At 53.5% G+C, this 17,516-nt stretch overlaps 2 protein-coding genes across 2 annotated transcripts; both read left to right on the top strand.

Annotated features, from left to right (window-relative positions):
* Nucleotides 1-5,124: 5,124 nt before the first annotated feature.
* On the top strand, nt 5,125-7,338 carry LOC119237684 (antileukoproteinase-like). The gene is made up of 5 exons (XM_054693204.1): nt 5,125-5,206; nt 5,801-5,959; nt 6,397-6,543; nt 6,766-6,857; nt 7,267-7,338. The coding sequence occupies exons 1-5, from the start codon at nt 5,125-5,127 to the stop codon at nt 7,336-7,338; spliced, it is 552 nt and encodes a 183-aa protein (XP_054549179.1).
* A 5,243-nt stretch (nt 7,339-12,581) lies between these two features.
* On the top strand, nt 12,582-14,616 carry LOC119254407 (antileukoproteinase-like). Its single transcript, XM_037521511.1, has 4 exons — nt 12,582-12,663; nt 13,287-13,445; nt 13,884-14,030; nt 14,594-14,616. Exons 1-4 carry the CDS (start codon nt 12,582-12,584, stop codon nt 14,602-14,604), a joined length of 399 nt encoding a protein of 132 aa, XP_037377408.1. The 3' UTR covers nt 14,605-14,616.
* Nucleotides 14,617-17,516: the final 2,900 nt, after the last annotated feature.

Below are 17,516 nucleotides of genomic sequence, written 5' to 3'. Positions count from 1 at the left end.
TTCATTTCTTCTTCCCAAGACACTATATCACACATATAAAATGAGCTGAGAGGAACAATGTGCGCTGATGATCAGCCCAGGGGAGGACCAAAACACTCTGTCCATGGTGTCTCGGCACCAGCATGGCCAAGAGAAGCACAGTGAAGTCATGTGCTGGGTGGAACAGGGCTCTACGCCCTCTAGGGAAATAAGAAGGTCAGTGGCCTCTTGGCCTGCGCCCCATGACCGGTGGGTCTGTTCCCACAGTAGCTGCAGAACAATTTGCCTCCATGCCTGGTCCCTCTTCATGCTGCAGTAGAAGGACTCAAGTGTTGCCCCCAGAGCACAGCTACGGCATGGGGCAGGGAGTAGCTAGCCATGTGGTGCTCAGACAGGAGCACCCCCGAGTGGGAGAAGGGATAGGTATTTCCTGACTCATGATGACCCTGTCTCTGAATGTCTTGGGAGTAGTATTCTAGGTCTTTCTCATGTAGTTGAGTGGGGAGGCCTTTCAGGCGGCCTTTCTCTATGCCAGGATACTCATGTGGTGGGTGCTCCGGTGGCCTGCTCTTGGCCAGGACGACCTATTGGTGGTGATGGTCTCGAGTCCATGCAGCAGATGAGTAACATGAGCAGGATTCCAGAGCAGGGCCAGCAAGGACCAGAATTCTATGATGTGAGGAAGCAGACTTGGATTAGATAATGATAAAATAAAAACACATATCACAATTGTGTTTCCTGAACAAACCACTGTGAGAATACGCTTTGTGCTGCTTTGAACCACCATTCTGTTTGCTACCAGTGGATGGACAGACGAATGTATGAGAAAGACCTGAAGAGGGGAGCTGTTCTGTTCATCACGAGTGTAGTCACCGCCCTCACCCTGGCTCCCAGGGAGCCTCACCCTGGTTATGCACACCCCGGTGGAGTCTCTCCCCGGTGTTTTCCACACAGATGGTCCGTGTGACAACAGAATGCTGTAGAGTGACAGGAGTCATGTCCTGATGAGATTAGATTAGCTTGGCATGGCACTGTGGAGCGTGTACTCCCCCGGTCACCTGCTCTGCAGATCTCAGCTGCCTCATCATGGGGACCCAACCACAGGGAGGTGGTCTGCAGAGCGGTGAGCCCAGGCCTCTGGCCGTAACCTGTGTGGAACTGAGGCCACGACGATCACTGAGAGAGCTTGGAAGCGGGCTGCTCACCCGCCTGGTCCCGTGATGCAGTCCCAGCAGACAGCTTGATTATAACCTGGTGCCTAATGAAGCCGAGTGTCTCCTCAGATGCTGACATTCAAGTATTATCTATTCTCAAGTTTCCAGTGTCTTGCAGGCAGATGTGACAGGACAATGTGAGCAAGAAAACCTAATAGGGCCTCCCGGGTGGCGCAGTGGTTGAGGCTGGGTTGCGAAGCTGCCCGCAGCCTCTGCAGCGCCGGTTTGATCCTCGGCCACCGGGTGAGGGTCCCACATGGCGCGCAGACCTCTCCTGCCACCCATTGCTCCCCTCAGCAGTGTACTTTGTCTGTACTTTGTCAGAGCTCCCTGCTCTGGCTCTGGTGAATTCTCTCGCCCTCTCGAGCTTCTGACTGTACCCAGTGCTTGTATAAATAAATAAATCTTTTTTTTTAAAGTTTTTTTTTTTAAAGATTTATTTATTTATACAAGCATTGGGTACAGTCAGAAGCGCGGGAGGGTGAGAGAATTCACCAGAGCCAGAGCAGGGAGCAGAGCAGACAGAAGGACCGAAGTACACTGCTGAGGGGAGCAGCGGGCGGCAGGAGAGGTCTGCGCGCCATGTGGGACCCTCCTCCGGTGGCCGGGGAGCAGCCGGGGATCAAACCGGCACTGCAGAGGCTGCGGGCAGCTTCGCAACCCAGCGCTCAACCGTTGTGCCACCGGGAGGCCCAAATAAATAAATCTTTAAAAAAAAAAAAAGAAAACCTGATAGACCTAGAACAACATTTACCTATGCATCAAGCGTAGTATCGAATGGTTTGGTTCTATAACTTAATAGGTCATCAGCAGTGGGGGTGAGAAACTGGTATTTGACACAGAAAAAAAAAATGAAGCAAGGTTTATACTTCAAACTTCATAAATTAAGTTGCTGATGAATTCTTACCTTGTGTGAAAATCAAACTTTAAACACTTTTAAGAAGATATAAGCTGTTCTTCAGCAAGGACTCTTTGCTCAAAATTGACATAGAAAGTATAATCCATGAAGCAAGAGGATGATAAAATTGACCACACCCAAATGAAATACCAATCTTTTTGAGAGATGCCACAAAAACACATTTTGGATATTGATGCTTCTCTCTGGAGCTCTGTCCCCTCTTGCACAGCAGGTGCTTCAGTTCTGCAGCCACGGAGATGTGTCCTGCTTCCTCTTCTCCCTCCAGCTTCGTACACAGGGAGCTGTGACTGCACTCCAGGCCCACATACAGCTTCAGCCACAGGGAGGTCCCTGTCAGGCTCACCCAGGCATCCCCTCTTCCTGTGTCCTTGCATGGAGCTAACTCTGAGTGTTGTGTCTTTCGCTTGTAAAACCGAGTGGTGTCACACCTGCTTCATGCACTCGGACACGTCCAGGTGACGATCGTGAGTGCACTGCTCAGTGCTCGGTCCTAGCAGGGGCTCAGAACTTATTCAGTGTAATGACCTTATGGAGCCTGGGTATCGCGGCAGGATTTAAAAGCGGGTTGTTCTCATTCCAAGTCTGTATTCTTTCCATGAAAGTCACTGAAAACAAACAAAAAGGACATAAACCAGCTATCTGGGGTGTGAGCCCAGATGAGAGAACTTGGGTTGGATCCCTTTGTACAAGAGTTTGATCATCTCTTTGCTGTAGGGTCCTGCGACCATCACCTAGTCCACAACTGGGTGTTCTCCGCAGAAGTTTAATGAAATGTGCACTCAGGAACTTTTGGAAAGCAGACATATTTTACGCACATGCTCAAAGAAAACAAACACTTGGCAAAGCACGTGAGTCAGGCGAGGAGGGAATCAGTGCAATGCAAACACATCCCAACTGCCACTGAGACCACATTCATCCTCTGTAGATTTTGTCACCTTCTCAAGCTATTTCCTTACTGAAAGGTCACAGAGAAAACAGTTTGGTTGTATTTTTCCAGTCAAAGTAGGCAGATGTCTTCCTTTTGGAAGGAAGAGAAGGGACAAGATCCTGGACTGAAATCTCAGCACAATTCCCTGCTCAGCTTCCTCTGGCGTTGACTTCCCGGCGCCCTCTGCAGAGTCAGACATTTGCTGCATGGACCCAGACCCTTCCTCCTCATGCTGGGTTCTCTGACCCCCTCCTACTGATTTCTTCTCTGAGGGGAACCCCTCTCACATTCCCCAGAAATGCAGAGAAGAATCTGACTGGACAGACAGCAGAAGTTGGAGCCAAAGGAAGTGTAAGAGGGAGGGAGTTGAGCTCTGGGTCTCTGGCCCCAGGACAAGGGGAACCTCCAAGACTCTCCTTTGTTCCAGCCCCTCCTAGGCCCCTCTCTGCAAGTGCTGCTCCCCTAACTCGCCACTCCCAGGGCCACACCTACACCTGGCCTGTCTTCTGGGGCTTCTGCCTGGGGCCTCCTCTCTTGAGGGAAAGGAAAACCATGAAGCACGGGAGAGGGTCAGAGGCCACTGGGCCTTGTCCCTGGTCTGCTCACTACGTCACTCGTGTTTAGTGATTCAGCCACAGCATTTTTCCCCCATTGGGAAATGATCCTTTCTTGAAGTTTTCCTTCATGGCCGTTCAGTGGCTGGGCCACGACACTGCTCCACACCTGGGTGTGGTGGTTTGTGTCATTACACTCAGGGACTTGACACGGTGATGAAAGCGCCTGACACGTTTTTCAGAATGTGGTCCCGTCACGAAGCCTCTCACGACTGTGCTGAGGGAGGACAGAGCAACCTCAGAGCAATGATGCAAGCGGCACTGAGGAAGTGCGTTGGGAATTGCAGAGGGAAGAGGGTGAATCTCTTCTCAGTCCGTCTGTCTGTCTGTCTGTCTCCATCTCCATCACCAGCTCCTATCTATCTGCGTATTGATCTGTGACACACAAGATGCACAGAGAGATTGATGTAGGGAGGAGAGAGAGTGGTGCGGCTTGGGGTGAGGGAGAGAGGGCGGGACCGGCGCACCCTGGCGGGTGCCATCCTGGTGCCTGGCATGTGCCATGTCGGTGGTGCCAGAGGGACATTCAGCCAAGAGCTTGTTGCGCTTGTACAGGACCTGCACAGCAGCAGCTGGGAGGTTTTCCTGCTTCAGAGAGTCTGTCTGAAGGCCTCACCCAAACGGACGAGACATCCTCACGTCAGGGACGGTGCTCTGGTTGCCTCGAAGCTCCTGATTTCAGTGTTTGATCACATTACAGAAAACCTTCACGGCAACACCTGGGCTGGCGGTTGACCACACAACAGGCGGCCGTGGCCTGGTCAGGTGACAAACAGGACCCCCCACACGCGACACAGACCACGGCACTCCTGCCTAATAGGGGAGATGCCAACTGGTGGTGTGCAGAGATCTGAGACCGGTCACATCTTCACAAGGGACTTGCTAAGGGTAGAACCCCCTTCCTTCTGCACTTCTGCTTTGAGGATGGTTTACTTGGCATTTTCCACATGTCAGCAGGATAGACTGGGGTGGAACGGAGCAAATATTTCAGAGACCATAGATACCTGTTGGTTGAGTGATCTGCCACCTGAGTTTGAGAAGGATTGCATTGAGGAATCAGCAAATCTTTTCGTCATCCCTGAGAGTCCAGGATGGGGAGAGCTGGAGGGGCGGCCGTGGTCACAGTTGAGTGACCACACCTCTGGGTTCAGCTGCAGCTCCAGTAGCATCTTCCCAGGGAGGTGCCTCCCCTCTGCACCTAGGAGGCCAGTGGCTGGTGTTCTAGGGCATGCAGGGGTCACATGGACTCTCCAGGTGATCCTTCTTTTCTTCCTCCCTGGCTGTTGCTCTTTTGGCTTCTCTCTTGCCTGGAACAAAGGAGTTACTGTCACCTGGTGTCAGGACTGCTGATTTCTTGCTGAACTTCCTGCCCATGGAATCACCTCAGGGCGGGGCAGCATTTGGGTGGAGCTGCTCCTGTATAAAGAGCGAGGCCAGGCACCTGCCCTCAGAGCCTGCCCTGTCCCCACCATGAAGTCCAGTGGCCTCCTCCTTCTGGCGCTTCTTGTCCTGGGAACCCTGGCACCGTGGGCCGTGGAAGCTGCTGGAGATGGTGAGTGGGACTCACCCTGGTTCAATCTTGATCTGGGGCAGAGGCAGGATTTCTTGGTGGTGTGGGGAGGCCCCTTCTCTAGCTGATGCAGCCCCGTAGTCTGAGAACCTCCCTGAGGTTGGTCCTGCCCACCTTGGCTCCCAGAACGGTGAGGGATTTGACATGAGGAAATGTTCCTGACTCCGCTGTCCTCAGCCCGGGTCTCACATCCTCTGTGCCTTTTCTCTTCTCTGCCTGCCCCTCTCTGCTTCGTCCTTTAGCCTCTGTGCCTGGCCGTCAACCTGTCACATTGGTTCTATATCTATTAAATCTCTCCTCCCCCACCGCTCCAGGTTGTCTCTGCCATGGTGCCCCCTGGCTTATCCCTGGGCAGGGACCCTTGGCTGACACCCGGGGTTTCCAGCTTCTGTGACCTGTGTCAGGGCGTGTGGCTCATCCAGCCCGTCCTTCTCCGTGGGGGTCAGGCAGGCATCTCCCCTTGTACCTGTGGACAGTCCCCTGTGTGAGGGTCTCTCCCTGGTGGGGTTTGGCTCAGGTGTCATGACGGCCCCTGAGTCCCCAGGTCCGGCTGAGCTCTCGGCTCTGTCCTCGCAGCTGTGAAGGCTGGCGGCTGCCCTAGGGTACCACTAGCCAAGTGTATTCGGTTTGAGGACCCTGAATGCCAGAATGACTGGCAGTGCCCAGGAGAGAAGAGATGTTGCCCTGGTCTGTGCGGAGTCCAATGCCTAGACCCTGTGAAACTCTCAAACCCAGGTGAGCAGGTGGCAGAGCTGGTGAAAGGCATGAAGCAGAGGACACAGCCTCAGGGGGCAGGGTTGGGTGGTGCTGGGACTCGTGTTCCTGCTGCTCAGGGGGTCACACTGGCCCAGAGAGCCAGTGACCACCTGGCAGTAGACAGAAGCACCTGCCAGCAGGTCCATTTCCAGGTCAAATCATCTGGTCCTAAATTCAGAACTCTGGGCAGTGGGGAGCAGCCACCCAGTCAGCACTGACCCTGTCCCCTGCAGTGATGGGGTCTGGGGTTAGAGCGGGGCAGGCTCTGCCTTCAAGGGACATGCAGGCCTCTCTGGAGGAAGTGGGGGTCATGGGGCTGGGGAGATCATTTTGTCTGTGGAGGGTGGAGCAGGCTGGGTCCGGAAGCAGCAACGTGGGGAAGTGCACGGCCTTCACCTGTGCTCTCCTCTCGCCAGTGAATAAGCCTGGCCAGTGTCCGGCAGTGTATGCAGAGTGCATGATGCTGAACCCTCCCAACCACTGTGAGACAGATGGCGAGTGCATGGACAACCTCAAGTGCTGCAAGGGCATGTGTGGCAAAGCTTGCATTGCCCCTGTGATGGGTAAGGAGGGTGGGGCTCTCTGCCCGCCGCCACCCCTCAGGGCCATCCCTCTGAGAGTCATGTGAATGAGAAGGAGATTGGGATCCATCTCCCCTAAAATCTCTGTCTCACTTTCCTGTCTTTTACTCGCTCTCAAATTTTATGCATCTGCCAGTTGTTTGCATGTCTCTGAAACTTTGGGGTACAATCTCGCACCTCCATATGTGCACATGCTTCTCTCAGCCTCCACCGGCCTTGGGGCGAGGAGCCACAGGGTCCCTCAGAGCTCTGGTTCTGCTGCTGCCTCCGTGGCTGGGGCCCTGGCAAGGGATCCTGTGAGTCCTTTCCCGGGTCCGGTGTGGACAGAATGAAGGGAAAGTGCTGGAAATGAAGGGAAAGTCCTTCCCCTGCGGGGAAGGACTCGGTACTGGGGTTGTTTTCGGCTCCATGGCTACGTCCCTGTCCGCTGTGCAGCGGGTGTGAAGATGAACCACTCTAAGTGTTGAGTCCAGAGTTTGACTGTGAAACTGAGTCTTTATCGGGCTCCTCATGTCACAGCTCTTTAATCTACATCATCACGTTGCTGCTTTTTCTATCCTAGCAGGTTCATCGAAAGGAAAATTTTAGCTGTGATGTGGTTTATGTGGAAGCTCCGACATGATTTCTCCTCACATCTGATTGCTGCCCTTGAAAGAGGCTCTGGGTACCTCCCCGTGTTTCTGGGAATTCCCTCTCCCCACCCAGACTCGCATCATGACACATTCCAAGGTGAAGACCAGGTTCTACCACCAGCATGTCCTTCGGGGAAAGCCTTGACGCAGAGAAGCTTTCAGGAAAGGCCTGTTGATTGTTGGATAAATAAACGAGCATTTTCTCTCTGCACATCCTGTCCTTGCTTCATTGTGGAGTCCATGCTGGGTGGGGTACAGAGGGGGTCTGGAATCGAGGATCTTCCTGTTCCTGTGGAAGGAGGAGGCTTGTGGACTGAACAGTGCTGAGTTTGCATCATGAGTCTGACAACACTCGCTCGGTGACTTTATTCAAAAACATTCCTTTATCTTAATTTCTTTAACTGCAAAGTACAATAGAAACCACTTTGTACCAGTGTTGGGGTATTGGATACACAGTGGGTGTGAAACGAGCAGCCATGTAACTTGACTACACCATGTTCTCCAACACGTGTGGACACTTCTCCTCAGCTTGCATCTGAGTCTCTTACATTTCTTCTCCTTCCCAAGACACTATATCACGTATATAAAATGAGCTGAGAGGAACAATGTGCGCTGACGATCAGCTCCAAGGGGGACACCAAGCACTCTGTTCATGGTGTCTTGGCACCAGCATGGCCAAGAGAAGCACAGTGAAGTCATGTGCTGTGTGGAACAGAGCCCTAGGACCTTTAGGGAAACAGGAAGGTCAGTGGCCTCTTGGCCTGTGCCCCATGACCGGTGGGTCTGTTCCCACAGTAGCTGCAGAACAATTTGCCTCCATACCTGGTCCCTTTTCATGCTGCAATAGAAGGACTCAAGCTTTGCCCCCAGAGCACAGCTACGGCATGGGGCAGGGAGTAGCTAGCCATGTGGTGCTCAGACAGGAGCTCCTTGGAGTGAGAGAAGGGATAGGTATTTCCTGACTCATGATGACCCTGTCTCTGAATGTCTTGGGAGTAGTATTCCAGGCCTTTCTCATGTAGTTGAGTGGGGAGGCCTTTCAGGCGGCCTTTCTCAATGCAGGGATACTCATGTGGTGGGTGCTCCGTTGGCCAGGACGACCTATTGGTGGTGATGGTCTCGAGTCCATGGAGCAGATGAGTAACATGAGCAGGATTCCAGAGCAGGGCCAGCAAGGACCAGAATTCTATGATCTGAGGAAGCAGAGTTGGATTAGATCATGATAAAATAAAAACACATATCACAATTGTGTTTCCTGAACAAACCACTGTGAGAATACGCTTTGTGCTGCTTTGAACCACCGTTCTGTTTGCTACCAGTGGATGGACAGACGAATGTATGAGAAAGACCTGAAGAGGGGAGCTGTTCTGTTCATCACGAGTGTAGACACCGCCCTCACCCTGGCTCCCAGGGAGCCTCACCCTGGTTATGCACACCCCGGTGGAGTCTCTCCCCGGTGTTTTCCACACAGATGGTCCGTGTGACAACAGAATGCTGTAGAGTGACAGGAGTCATGTCCTGATGAGATTAGATTAGCTTGGCATGGCACTGTGGAGCGTGTACTCCCCCGGTCACCTGCTCTGCAGATCTTAGCTGCCTCATCATGGGGACCCAACCACAGGGAGGTGGTCTGCAGGGCAGTGAGCCCAGGGCTCTGGCCGTAACCTGTGTGGAACTGAGGCCACGACGATCACTGAGTGAGCTTGGAAGCGGGCTGCTCACCCGCCTGGTCCCGTGATGCAGTCCCAGCAGACAGCTTGATTATAACCTGGTGCCTAATGAAGCCGAGTGTCTCCTTGGATGCTGATATGCAAGTATCATCCATTTGAAATTTCCCGTAAGTAGTCTTGCTGGCACATGTGACATGACAAATTCAGCAGGAAAACCAAATAGACTTGAAATACATTTACCTACATATGAAAAGTTATTATCAAATAATTTGATTCTATAACTTAATAGAATCAGTGGAGGGAGTGAGAAACTGGCTTTTCAGGCAGAAAAAAAATGAAGCAAGGTCTATACCTCAAACATCTCCCTCTCTCTCTTTTAAAGATTTATTTAAGAACCTGGTGTACAGGCCGAGGTGTGGGGGGTGAGAAGATTCACCAGAAACAGAGCAGGGAACAGAACGGGCAGACTGACTGAAATACACTGCTGAGGGGAACCGCGGGCAAGACGGGAGAGGTCTGCTGCGCCATGTGGGTCAGCTCCCTGTCCGGGGATCGAACTTGTGCTGCAGTGGCTGCAGAACAATTTGTCTCCAGTGGCTTCACAGTGCTGTACTTAACCCCTTGCACCACCAGGGAGGCCCATACTTTACTTCAAACTTTTCAAAAAAGTAATTTCAAATGGATTCTTGCTTGGTATGAAAATCAGTTTTAAACTGAAGAAGCTATAAGGTGATCTTCTGAAGGACTCTGTACCCAACACTGACATAGAAAGTGTATCCATGAAGCAAGAGCGTGATAACATCGAGTACATCCAATGAAATACCAATCTTTTTGAGAGGCAACACATTTTGGATATTGATGCTTCTCTCTGGGGCTCTGAACTTCTTGCACAGCAGGTGCTTCAGTCCTGCACGTGCAGAGACGGCTCCCGCTTCCTCTTCTCACTCCACCTTCCCACACAGGGAGCCCATGACTGACTCCAGGCCCGGACGCAGCTTCAGCCTCAGGGAGCTCCCTGTCAGGCTCACCCAGCACCCCCTCCTCCTGGCACCTTGTTGGGGCCAACTCTAAGCATTGCGTCTGCCACTTGTAAAACCGAGCGAGTGTAACACCTGCTTCCTGTGCTCAGACGCGTCCAGGAGATGACTTGTGAGGGCGCTGCTTTCAGTGCATGGCCCTAGCAGGTGCTCGGTCCTTATTCAGTGTCATGATCTAGTGGAGCCTGTGCGGCAAGGCAGGATTTGAAAACGGGTTGTTCCAATTCCAAAGTCTGTATCTTCCCATGAAAGTCACTGAAATCAGGCAAAAGCATAGAAACTGCCCATCTCGGGGTGTGTTCCCAGATGAAGGAGTTTGGACCATCTCTTTTCTTTTGGGTCCTGCCGATCATCACCTAGTGCGCAACTGGGTGTTCTCCGCAGAAGTTTAATGAAAAGTGCACTCGGGAACATTTGGAAAGCAGACATATTTTACGCACATGCTCAAAGAAAACACACTTGGCAAAGTACGCGAGTCAGGCGAGGAAGGAATCAGTGCAATGCAAACACATCCCAACTGCCACCGAGACGACGTTCATCCTCTGTAGATTTTGTCACCTTCTCAATCAACTTCCTTATTGAAAGGTCACAGAGAAAACAGTTTAGTCGTATTTTTCTAGTCAAAGTAGGCAGATGTCTTCCTTTTGGAAGGAAGAGAAGGGACAAGATCATGGTCTGAAATCTGACCTCAGCACAATTCCCTGCTCAGCTTCCTCTGGCGTTGACTTCCCGGCATCCTCTGCAGCATCAGACATTTGCTGCATGGACCCCAGACCCTTCCTCCTCATGCTGGGTTCTCTGACCCCCTCCTACTGATTTCTTCTCTGAGGGGAACCCCTTTCTCATGTCCCCAGAAATGCAGAGAAGAATCTGACTGGACGGGCAGCAGAAGTTGGAGCCAAGGGAAGTGTAAGAGGGAGGGAGTTGAGCTCTGGGTCTCTGGCCCCAGGACAAGGGGAACCTCCAAGACTCTCCTTTGTTCCAGCCCCTCCTTGGCCCCTCTCTGCAAGTGCTGCTCCCCTAACTCGCCACTCCCAGGGCCACACCTACACCTGGCCTGTCTTCTGGGGCTTCTGCCTGGGGCCTCCTCTCTTGAGGGAAAGGAAAACCATGAAGCACGGGAGAGGGTCAGAGGCCACTGGGCCTTGTCCCTGGTCTGCTCACTACGTCACTCGTGTTTAGTGATTCAGCCACAGCATTTTTCCCCCATTGGGAAATGATCCTTTCTTGAAGTTTTCTTTCATGGCCGTTCAGTGGCTGGGCCACGACACTGCTCCACACCTGGGTGTGGTGGTTTGTGTCATTACACTCAGGGACTTGACACGGTGATGAAAGCGCCTGACACGTTTTTCAGAATGTGGTCCCGTCACGAAGCCTCTCACGACTGTGCTGAGGGAGGACAGAGCAACCTCAGAGCCATGATGCAAGCGGCACTGAAGAAATGTGTTGGGAATTGCGGAGGGAAGAGGGTGGTGTCAGGCAGGGCTCTCCAGAGATGCAGGATCTCTTCTCAGTCCCTGTCTGTCTGTCTGTCTGTCTGTCTCTATATCCATCACTAGCTCCTGTCTATCTGCGTATCAAGCTGTGACAACAAGATGCATAGAGAGATCGATGTAGGGAGGAGAGAGAGTGGTGCGGCTTGGGGTGAGGGAGAGACGGCGGGACAGGCACACCCTGGCGGGTGCCATCCTGGTGCCTGGCATGTGCCATGTCGGTGGTGCCAGAGGGACATTCAGCCAAGAGCTTGTTGCGCTCGTACAGGACCTGCACAGCAGCAGCCGGGAAGTTTCCCTGCTTCAGAGAGTCTGTCTGAAGGCCTCACCCAAACGGACGAGACATCCTCACGTCAGGGACGGTGCTCTGGTTGCCTCGAAGCTCCTGATTTCAGTGTTTGATCACATTACAGAAAACCTTCACGGCAACACCTGGGCTGGCGGTTGACCACACAACAGGCGGCCGTGGCCTGGTCAGGTGACAAACAGGACCCACCATACGCGACACAGACCACGGCACTCCTGCCTAATAGGGGAGATGCCAACTGGTGGTGTGCAGAGATCTGAGACCGGTCACATCTTCACAAGGGACTTGCTAAGGGTAGAACCCCCTTCCTTCTGCACTTCTGCTTTGAGGATGGTTTACTTGGCATTTTCCACATGTCAGCAGGATAGACTGGGGTGGAACGGAGCAAATATTTCAGAGACCATAGATATCTGTTGGTTGAGTGATCTGCCACCTGAGTTTGAGAAGGACATTGCATTGAGGAATCAGCAAATCTTTTCGTCATCCCTGAGAGTCCAGGATGGGGAGAGCTGGAGGGGCGGCCGTGGTCACAGTTGAGCGACCACACCTCTGGGTTCAGCTGCAGCTCCAGTAGCATCTTCCCATGGAGGTGCCTCCCCTCTGCACCTAGGAGACCAGTGGCCGGCCCTCCGGGGCATGCAGGGGTCACATGGACTCTCTGGGTGATCCTTCTTTTCTTCCTCCCCTGGCTGTTGCTCCTTTGGCTTCTCTGTCTTGCCTGGAACAAAGGAGTTACTGCCTCCTGGTGTCAGGACTGCTGATTTCTTGCTGAACTTCCTGCCCATGGAATCACTTCAGGGCGGGGCAGCATTTGGGTGGAGCTGCTCCTGTATAAACATCGAGGCCAGGCACCTGCCCTCAAAGCCTGCCCTGTCCCCACCATGAAGCCCAGTGGCCTCCTCCTTCTGGCGCTTCTTGTCCTGGGAACCCTGGCACCGTGGGCTGTGGAAGCTGCTGGAGATGGTGAGTGGGACTCACTCTGGTACAATCTTGATGCTGGGGCAGAGGCGGGAGTTCTTGTTGGTGTGGGGAGGCCCCTTCTCTAGCTGATGCAGCCCCGTAGTCTGAGAACCTCCCTGAGGTGGGTCCTGCCCACCTGGGCTCCCAGGTCTCGTGAGGGTCTGAGCATGAGAAGATGCTCCCGACTCCGCTGTCCTCAGCCCGGGTCTCACATCCTCTGTGCCTTTTCTCTTCTCTGCCTGCCCCTCTCTGCCTCGTCCTTTAGACTCTGTGCCTGGCCGTCAACCTGTCACATTGGTTTATCTATCACATTTATCTGTCACATTTAATTTATCTATTAAATCTCTCCTTCCCCACTGCTCCATTTGTCTCTGCCATGGTGCCCCCTGGCTTATCCCTGGGGCAGGGACCCTTGGCTGACACCCGGGGTTTCCAGCTTCTGTGACCTGTGTCAGGGCGTGTGGCTCATCCAGCCCGTCCTTCTCCGTGGGGGTCAGGCAGGCATCTCCCCTTGTACCTGTGGACAGTCCCCTGTGTGAGGGTCTCTCCCTGGTGGGGTTTGGCCAGGTGTCACGACGGCCCCTGAGTCCCCAGGTCCAGCTGAGCTCTCGGCTCTGTCCTCGCAGCTGTGAAGGCTGGCGGCTGCCCTAGGGTACCACTAGCCAAGTGTATTCGGTTTGAGGACCCTGAATGCCAGAATGACTGGCAGTGCCCAGGAGAGAAGAGATGTTGCCCTGGTCTGTGCGGAGTCCAATGCCTGGACCCTGTGAAACTCTCAAACCCAGGTGAGCAGGTGGCAGAGCTGGTGAAAGGCATGAAGCAGAGGACACAGCCTCAGGGGGCAGGGTTGGGTGGTGCTGGGACTCGTGTTCCTGCTGCTCAGGGGGTCACACTGGCCCAGATAGGAAGTGACCACCTGGCAGTGGACACAAGCACCTGCCAGCAGGTCCATTTCCAGGTCATATTATCTGGTCCTAAATTCAGAACTCTGGGCAGTGGGCAGCAGCCACCCAGTGAGCCCTGATGCCTGTCCCCTGCAGTGATGGGGTCTGGGGTTAGAGCGGAGGAGGCTCTGCCTTCAAGGGACATGCAGGCCTCTCTGGAGGAAGTGGGGGTCATGGGGCTGGGGAGATTGTTTTGTCTGTGGAGGGTGGAGCAGGCTGTTTCCGGAAGCAGCAACGTGGGGAAGTGCACGGCCTTCACCTTTGCTCTCCTCTCGCCAGTGAATAAGCCTGGCCAGTGTCCGGCAGTGTATGCAGAGTGCAAGATGCCAAACCCTCCCAACCACTGTGAGACAGATGGCGAGTGCGTGGACAACCTCAAGTGCTGCAAGGGCATGTGTGGCAAAGCTTGCATTGCCCCTGTGATGGGTAAGGAGGGTGGGGCTCTCTGCCCGCCGCCACCCCTCAGGGCCATCCCTCTGAGGGTCATGTGAATAAGGGGATTCGGATCCATCTCCCCTAAAATCTCTGTCTCACTTTCCTGTCTTTTACTTGCTCTCCATTTTATTCATCTGCCAGTTGTTTGCATATCTCTGTAACTTTGGGGTACAGTCTCGCACCTTCATATGTCACATGCTTCCCTCAGCCTCCACCGGCCTTGGGGCGAGGAGCCACAGGGTCCCTCAGAGCTCTGGTTCTGCTGCTGCCTCCGTGGCTGGGGCCCTGGCAAGGGACCCTGTGAGTCCTTTCCCGGGTCCGGTGTGGACAGAATGAAGGGAAAGTGCTGGAACGCCCCTGCAGGGAAGGACTCAGTACTGGGGTTTTTTTTGGCTCCATCGTTAGGTTCTTGCCCGCTGTGCAGCGGGTGTGAAGATAAACTACTAAAAATGTTGAGTCCAGAGTTTGACTATAAAATTGCTACATGAACTCATTCTCCTGTGTCACATCTCTGTCACCTACATCATCACTTTGCTCTTTTTTTTCTATTTCAGACAAATCTTAGGAAGAAAAAAGTAGCCATGAAGTTGGTTTACATTGAAGCTCCAACATGATTTCCCCTCACATCGGATGCTGCCACTGAAAGTAACTTTGTGTCATGCCCTGTGTGTTCTGGGAATTCCCTCTCCCTCCCCAGACCCCATCATGACACATTCCAAGGTGAAGTCCAGGTTCTACCACCGGTGTCTCCTTTGGAGAAAGGCTTGACACACAGTTGCTTTCAGGAAATGCCTATTGTTTGTTGAATGAATAAATGTTTCTCTCTGCACATCCTGTCCATGCTTCATTGTGGAGTCCATACTGGGTGGGGTACAGGGGGTGTCTGGAGTGGAGGCCCCTCCTTTTCGTGCGTGGAAGTAAGAGACTTAGGAACCACCCAGGCCTGAGTTTGCATCATGAGTCTGACAATGCTGGCTCTGATTTCATTCAGGTGCATTGTTCTCCATTTCCTTAATTTCTTAAACTGCAGAGTGGAATTGATCCACTGATGCCAGTCTGTGGGGCACTGGGTATGCAGTGGGTGTGAAATGAGTACAAAGTCCGGTGCACAGCAGGTTCTCTGAAATACGTGACACATGCCCACTGTTGACATTTGAGCCTCCTTCATTTTTTCTTCTTTCAAAGATATTATTTCTTTTGCAAAAATTAGCTGAGGGAACACTGTGTGTTGACCATCAGCCCAGGGAGGACCCAAAATTCTGTGTCTGGAGCTCCAACCCTCTTGCACAGCAGGTGCTTGGTCCTGCCAGCATGGTGTCATCTCCCGGTTCTCACTCTCACTGGACTTTGCTCACAGGGAGCCTGTGGCTCCTCAGCGTCCTCTGGCGATGACTTCCCAGCATCCTCTGCAGAGTCAGACATTTGCTGCATGGACCCCTGACCCTTCCTCTTCATCAGGGTTCTCTGATCCTCCTTCTACTGATTTGGTCTCGGAGGGGAACCCCCTTTCTCATGTCCCAGAGTTGCAGAGGAGAATCCAGCTGGCCCTGCAGCAGAAGTTGGAGCCAAGGGAAGCATCAGAGGGACAGAGCTGAGTTCTGGGTCTCTGGCCCCAGAACTAGGGCAACATCCCAGACTCTCCTCCGTTCCCAGCCCCTCCTTGCCCCATCTCTGCAAGTGCTGCTCCCCTAACTCGCCACTCCCAGGGCCACACCTGCATCTGGTCTGTCTTCTGGGGCTTCTGGCCTTGGGGGCACTTCACTTCATGAAAGGAAACCATGAGCAGGGGAGAGGGTCAGAGGCCACAGCGGCTTCTCTCTGGTCTCCTCACTACATCACTCATTATTCAGGGATTCACTCCCTACACTTTTCCCCATTGGGAAATGATCCTTTATTGACGTTCCCTTCGTGGCTGTCTCTCAGCTGGCTCAGAAGAGCTGATTTGTTGGGAAAACTGAGCTCCAGAGACTTGCTAAGGGCAGAACCCCCTCCTTCTGCACCTCTGCTTTGACGATTGTTTACTTCACACTTTCCATGTCGCAGGCATGAAAGAGGACTGGGGTGGGACGCAGCAACATTTCAGAGATCACAAATATGTGTTGGTTGAGTGATCTGCCACCTGAATTTGAGAAGGACGTTGCATTGAGGAATCAGCAGATTGTTTCGGATTGTTTCGTCATCCCTGAGAGTCCAGGACAGGGAGAGCTGGAGGGACAAGGCCCTGGTCACAGGGAGCGACCACACCTCTGGGTTTAGCTGAAGCGCCAGTAGCATCTTCCCATGGAGGTGCCTCCCCTCTGCATCCTGGAGGCCAGTGGCCGGTGCTCCCAGGCATGCAGGCGTCACATGGATGCTCCGAGGTCATCTTCAAGCCAACTTCTCCTTTTCCTCCCCTGGCTGTTGCTGTTTTGGCTTCTCTGTCTTGCCTGGAACAAAGGAGTTACTGTCACCTGGTGTCAGGACTGCTGATTTCTGCTGAACTTCCTGCCCATGGAATCACCTCAGGGCGGGGCAGCATTTGGGGTGGAGCTGCCTCCTGCATAAAGAGCGAGGCCAGGCACCTGCCCTCAGAGCCTGCTGCCCTGTCCCCACCATGAAGTCCAGTGGCCTCCTCCTTCTGGCGCTTCTTGTCCTGGGAACCCTGGCACCGTGGGCCGTGGAAGCTGACGGAGATGGTGAGTGGGACTCGCCATGGTACAATCTTGATGTGGGGCAGAGGCGGGAGTTCTTGGTGGTGTGGGGAGGCCCCTTCTCTAGCTGATGCAGCCCCGTAGTCTGAGAACCTCCCTGAGGTGGGTCCTGCCCACCTGGGCTCCCAGGTCTCGTGAGGGTCTAAGCATGAGGAAATGCTCCTGCCTCCGCTGTCCTCAGCCCGGGTCTCACGTCCTCTGTGCCTTTTCTCTTCTCTGCCTGCCCCTCTCTGCTTCGTCCTTTAGCCTTTGTGTCTGGCCTTCACCTGTCACGTTGGTTTCCTAACTTTCAAATCTCTCCTCCCCCACTGCACCAAGTTGTCTCTCTGCCTTGGCACAGCCTGGCTTACTCTGGTGTAGGGACCCTTGGCTGATACTCGATGGTTTCCAGCTGCTGTGTCAGTGCCTGTGGCTCATCCATCTCATCCTTCTTCATGTGGGTCAGGCAGGCATCTCCCCTTGCCCCTGTGGACAGTCCCCTGCGGGAGGGTCTCTCCAGCAGGTGGGGCTTGGGTCAGATGTTCCCATGGCCCCTGATCCCCAGGCCCGGCTGAGCTCTAGGCTCTGTCCTTGCAGCTGTGAAGGGTGGAGAATGCCCTAGGAGTTTCCTAGCCAGGTGCACTAAACTTGACAAATCTGAATGCCAGCGTGACTGGCAGTGCCCACTAGAGAAGAGATGCTGCATTGATAAGTGCAGAGAAATGCCTGCACCCTGTGAAACTCTAGTATCCAGGTGAGAGGTGGCAAGAGCTGGTGAAAGTCCTGAAGCAGAGGGCACAGCCTCAGG

The sequence above is a fragment of the Talpa occidentalis genome, unplaced genomic scaffold, assembly GCF_014898055.3.
Source record: "Talpa occidentalis isolate TD23 unplaced genomic scaffold, MPIMG_talOcc4v2.1 talOcc4.10, whole genome shotgun sequence".
Taxonomy (NCBI): Eukaryota; Metazoa; Chordata; class Mammalia; order Eulipotyphla; family Talpidae; genus Talpa; species Talpa occidentalis.
The sequence above is the reverse complement of the archived record's forward strand: the minus strand, read 5'-3'. Positions and strand labels throughout refer to the sequence as shown.